Source organism: Octodon degus, unplaced genomic scaffold (genome assembly GCF_000260255.1).
Source record: "Octodon degus isolate 3935 unplaced genomic scaffold, OctDeg1.0 scaffold00113, whole genome shotgun sequence".
In the NCBI taxonomy this organism is placed as follows: Eukaryota; Metazoa; Chordata; class Mammalia; order Rodentia; family Octodontidae; genus Octodon; species Octodon degus.
In genome coordinates, this window is record NW_004524689.1 from 4,933,754 (window position 1) to 4,939,530 (window position 5,777).

The window sequence follows — 5,777 nt, forward strand, 5'->3', positions numbered from 1 at the left end:
GGGGCGGGCTGGCATGTGGTGCTGGGGGTTTGAACCGAGGTCCCTGTGCTCTGCTAAGCTTGTTCTCAGTAGGTGCTTTAGACCACTGAGCCATCTCACCAGCTCCAATCCTCACAATTTTAGATTTTTACAGTGAGAGACATTCTAAATCTGACCTGCTTGAAACTTATTTATAAAATCAAATCAAATTTTTTTTTTATCCAAAGGAATTTCCAAGAGGTTTGTTTTTTTTTCTTTTATGGAGCTAAAATATGTATAACATACAATTAATCAGTTTAAAGCATACAGTTTGGTGGTATTTAGTATACTCGCTTATTGTGCAACCATCACCTCAACTTCCATACCCATTTAGTAACCACTCCCTGTCCCCTCTCCTCCCGTTCTCCATTCACCTCTGATCTGCTGTCTGCTTCAGTGGACTTGCCTGGTCTGTGGATAGCATAAGAAAGAATCATGCCACCTGTGGCCTGCAGTGGTGGGCATCTTTCACTTAGAATGTTTTCAGCACTCAAGCAAGCTGTGGCATGTTTCGGTACTTTCTTTTTCTAATAATAGGGTGTAATATTATTTCTAGTAATAATGTGTAATTTCAGCTCTTTCCACCTTTCAGCTGTTAATGAACGATGATGTAAACATTCAAGTACAAGGTTTTATTGAGCCATGTTTTCATTTCTCTTCAGTGAATACCTAGGAGTATTGCTGGGTCACACGGTAGTTATACGGCTTGGCTGATTCTAGGTTTTTGAGGAGCAGCCTGACTCTTGCACAGTGGCTGCCCATCTTGCATTCCCAACAACAAGGCATAAAGCTTTCTGTCTCTTTACATCTTCCTCCACATTTGTTCTGTGGGGTTTGCATTGTAGCCATCTAGTGGAGCACGAACTGGGATGTCATGGTGGGTTTTTTTGGGTTTTTTTTCATGGTGGTTTTTTATTGCATTAGTGAAATGATTAGTGCTGTGGAGCCGTTTTTCATGTGCTAACTGTCCATTTGTATGTCTTTGTTGAAGGCCTTTGTCCTTTTTTTTTTTTGGTACTGGGAATCAAGCTCAAGACCTTGCACTTGCCAGGCAGGCATTGTGCCGCTGAGCTATATCCCTGGCCCCTCCATCATTATTATCATTATCATTATTATTATCATTATCATTATTATTATTTAACCAGGTTGCCTTTGTGTTGCTAACTTAAAAGAATTCTTTCTGTATTCTGGATAGCAACCCTTTTTTGGATATATGATTTGCAGATTTTTTTTTTCTTTTCTTCTGTAGAACCTTCTCTCCTTTTTTTCCTCTTTCCCTCACTCCCTTCCGTCCTTCCTTCTGTGGTACTGGAGACTGAACCCAGGGATTTGACATCACTCCAGCCTTGCAGAGACCTGGGATTATAGGCATACACCACTCCCAGCTGGAGCATTCTGATAATATACTTTAATACCAAATTTAAAAAATTATGAAGATAAACTGTATGTATACAATTTTATTTTATTGTGGTATGGGGGATTGAACTCTGGACCATGACTCATGCCAGGCGAGCGCTTATTCTACTGAGCTCTCTCCTCCTCCCTAAAATTGGAGGTTGGTTTTTTTTTTTGTTACTTCCGGGTGCCTTAAGGGCAGATCTGGTGCAGCTTCTGGAGCTGGGAATCCAGGTCCTGCGCCTGACTGCATTTGCCAGGGGGCGCTTTAAACAACTGAGCTATCGGGCAAAGCCCTCCACACACTGTATTGTTTTAGTTGTTGTTATCAGGGTTTTTGTTTTCCTCATGCTTTTAGTCTAAGAATCTAGGACCAAATCTGAAGTTTTGAAAATTTACTTTTATTATTTTTATTATATTTATTAAGAGTTTTATAGGTTTGGTTTTTAGTTCTTTTAAAAATACAAACAAAATAATTTAATGAAGATATTACCAGGTCACAGAGCTGATGCACAGAAAGCGGTGGTGACTGCCCTGTCCCAGCAGCCCAGGCACCCCAGATCCTGCGCACACCCGCCCACGTGCCTGGCCCAGCCCACAAGCCTGCGCTCCCTCCTGTCAGTCTTTGAATCATTCTTCTTTTTCTCTGGGTAGCAGCTGCTGTGCTGGTGCTTGGCTTTTCCTCCGAAGCCAGTTCTTAATGTGCTTCTTTTCATCCTTTTTCTTCTTCCAGATGTCTTCTCTTCTACTACTGGTATTTTTTTCTGTTCTTCTCCTCAATTTTAATTTAATCTTGGCTTCTTTGCTTTCTTTTCAGTCATTTCATCTTTATCCACCTTTCTATTTTGCATTTTTTAGAAGAGGTTGGAAGTGTTGAGTCACAGGAGGGATTGTAAGTCTTCACTTTTGTGTTGTCTTTTTCTGTTTTTACTAACGCCTTTCCTGTTCCATTTATTTTCTTATCCCTCTATCTTCCAAGCTTCCCATTCTGGCCTCCAATTTGGCTCTGTTCTCAACTCCCATCCCTAAGTTTAAACTTAAGTCATTGATCATTTTAAGTTAATTTTTGTGTATGCAGTGAGGTAGGAGTCATTCTTTTGCAGATGGCTCTCTCCTTGCAGGGACAGATTGTTGAAAAGATTGGCCCTTTCCTCTACCATAAAAGTCTTAGCACCCTGTCAAAAAGTAGTGGGCTCTACAGCTGGAGGGTAGCTCAGTGGCAAGCACGGCCTTGAGTTTTTCCTCCATACCACAGAAATGAAAACAAAACAGAAACCAGCCATAGACATTTGAGTTGATTTCTGTACTTTCAGTTCTGTGCCTTTGGTCTCTATTGTCCTTTGGCCACCACCAGTTTTGATCACTGTAGCTTTGTAGAAAGTTTTGAAATTGAGAAGTGTAAGTCCTACAACTTTTTTTTTCTTCTAGTATATTCTGCCTTTGGAGGTTCCCTGCAGATACATACCAAAAAAGCCATGGGGTCCCATTTGGAGTTTTCTGAGGGCAGAGAAAAAGCCTTTGGGATTGTTGTGTTGACTGCCCGCCCTCTCCACGGGGCCAAGTCTCCCCGTGTACAACGGAGGGTGTCTTTCACTCTTTACTCAGTTTCTTTCAGCGGTGTCTTGTGTTTTTGTTCTGCAAATCTTTTCCTCCTTGGCTAAGTGTATCCCTGCGTATTTTTATTCTTTCGGATGGTGTTATAAAAGTAGTTGTTTTCTTTTGGGGGGGGCAGAACTGGGGATTGAACTCAGGCCCTTGTGCTTGCCAGGGAAGTGCTTATTCCATTGAGCCATCTCCCCAGCCCCATGTACTTGTTTTCTTACTATTCTTTTCATATTATTTATTGCTGATGTACAGAAATAGAATTGATCTGTGTGGTCTTAAAGCCTGAAACTTTGCTGAGTTATTCTGTTGAGGTTTTTTAATAGATTCTTTGAGATCTAGAGGATATGAAAAATAGATACAGATATAGATATAGATATAGAAATATAATTCCCATGATAGAAGGACTTTAGCCTTGGTTTTCAGTTTTCTTTTACCTAATTGATTGCCCTGGCCAGAGCTTGGGTACTGTGTTGAGCCAAGGTAGTGAAGGCATCTTTGTCTTGCTTCTGATCTGAGGGGCATCTGTTGGTGTCCGTTCACATTGAGTATGTTATTAGTTGGTTTTTCCATAAATGCCCTCGATCGTCTCAAGGAAGTTCCTGTCTACCATTAGTTTGTTGGGTGGTTTTAGAAAGGGCAGGCACATTTTGAAAAAAATGTAAGAAAATCCTGAGGAAAAAAAATATGCCAGGAGATTTCACGTGGCTCTTCGGTTTCTGCCTGTGTCACCTAACGTGATTACGTTTGTCTAGGTAGTGGACATAATGAGAGTCAACGTGGATAAGGTGTTGGAAAGAGACCAGAAGCTGTCTGAGTTGGACGACCGCGCGGACGCACTGCAAGCCGGAGCTTCTCAATTTGAAACGAGTGCTGCCAAGTTGAAGAGGAAATACTGGTGGAAGAACTGCAAGGTAATGTGCTCTTAGCCCACCTTTATATGAAGTCCTGCGTCCCGTTCTCAGGGGTCAAGGGTACGGACATTGGAGTTCTGTGAGCGAGCTGAGTCTTACACACAGACCGCATTCTTTTCCTGGCCTGGTACTAGGAGTCCCCGTGTTCCATGGCTGATGTGACAAGGTGCACAGAACAGTAAAACGGGCACCTGCACCCACCAGGCAGGGCTGCTTTGTCATTGTGCGGTTCTGCAAGTGGCTCCAGAGCTTCGGGAAAGAAACCTAGGAAGGCATCGTGCTCTGCAGGAGAAGGAAGCCACACACAGGACAGTCGGCAGCAGATTTGTACTGCTAGCAAATGGTCATAGATCCTGCCCCCATCTGGCTCGGCAGTGACACTGAGGCACGCGGGAGACAAGCTTAGCTGCCCTGCCTTGTGTGGAAAATTTGTAGACATGAACAGAGGCCTTGCTGGGGGCGCCAGGTCATTGGCACACACTGCCAAAAGCAGTTAAGTAAACTTGAGGCCCTAATTGAGGCCATTAAGTGTATGTGTTAGAAATGGTGGGTTGTTCCAGACTGTAGCACACCTTGACTTCTGCAATAATATTGTAGGACGTTCCTCAGTAAATGCATCTCGTCTTCATGCTTGTGAAATGGGTGTGGGTTTTCTTACAGATGTGGGCCATAGGGATCAGCGTGCTGGTGATCATCATTGTCATCATCATCGGTGAGTTAATTCCTGTGTGCAGGAATACAGCTAAAGCTCGCCAAATACTAGCGCAAGCCAGGGGTTTTTAAGAATTTGCACTAACAAATCTTTTAAGTACTTGAATTTTGTATGATTAAAGTTCAAATTTTTTTGACGTGAACATCAGTTCTTTCAGATAGGGGAATCTCATTGCTACTGATAGCGCTATTTTTCTCTCTGAATATATCGATGTTGTGTATCTTCTGTTAGGTAGTGTAGTGATTACAAGAACGGGCTACCTGTGATCTGCCAGCTCTGTGCCCTCAGGCACGCCGTTTGAAATCTCCTGACCTCCATTTTCCTCATTTGTCTAATGGGGATAATCTTAGCACCTGCCTTGTTGTGAGGACAGGTCGGGTCAATGCCGAGAAGTACTGAGTGCGAATGCTGTCTAGCATGCACGGGAATAATAAAAATAGTTACAGCAGCAACTGTACGTGACATGTGTAGGATATCCGTACACCCATTACTATGATACATAATATTAGAAGAACTCATTGCCTTTATAGCCCAGCATATGGCCACTCCTTAAAGAAGCATGTCTTCCTTTCATTGCTAGGCCAATGTTAGTGGGTATTGCTCTTTAATGAGAGTTATTTGGATGCTGTGTGTGTGTGTGTGTGTGTGTGTGTGCGTGCGCGCGCATATGTGTGTCTTTTTAAGACAGATCTTGCTATGCAGTTCATGCTGGCCTTGAGCTCACTATGTAGCCCAGGCTGGCCTCAAGCTTGCAGTGATCCTCCTGCCTCAGCCTCCCGAGTGCTGGGATGACAGGGGTGCACCACCTCTACCTGTCCGCAGTGTGTAGAGGCGCCGCTAGCAAAGAAGTGGGTCTGATTGACTGCTGTTCACATTTATATTGAGCGCAGCTTTCCCTCCAGGTATGCACTGAAAGACTAAACCACCCTCTCTCCTGTTTCTGCCCCTCTCTCCCTGCTTCTTAGTGTGGAGCGTTTCTTCTTGAAGAACCAGTGAAACTCAGGCCTTGCTGTTCAGGAAACCTCTTCAAGACCTTGACTTTGAACCTGCTATATTATCAAGCTTGCCTACTGTTGTTTCTAAACTGATTATTTTTGGTAGTTTGTGTAAAGTTCAGTTTGTAGGAAATGTGCCTT

The 5,777-nt window shown here is 43.2% G+C and overlaps 1 protein-coding gene across 1 annotated transcript in view; it reads left to right on the top strand.

Moving 5' to 3' along the window:
* The window catches only part of Vamp3 (vesicle associated membrane protein 3), an 8,796-nt gene extending 3,047 nt beyond the window's left edge, over positions 1 to 5,749 (top strand). The window contains exons 3-5 of the mRNA XM_023699531.1: positions 3,771 to 3,929; positions 4,590 to 4,641; positions 5,607 to 5,749. Coding sequence (XP_023555299.1) covers positions 3,771 to 3,929; positions 4,590 to 4,641; positions 5,607 to 5,626 — 231 coding nt within the window. The 3' untranslated portion in view covers positions 5,627 to 5,749. The remainder of the gene's footprint in view (positions 1 to 3,770; positions 3,930 to 4,589; positions 4,642 to 5,606) is intronic.
* Positions 5,750 to 5,777: the final 28 nt, after the last annotated feature.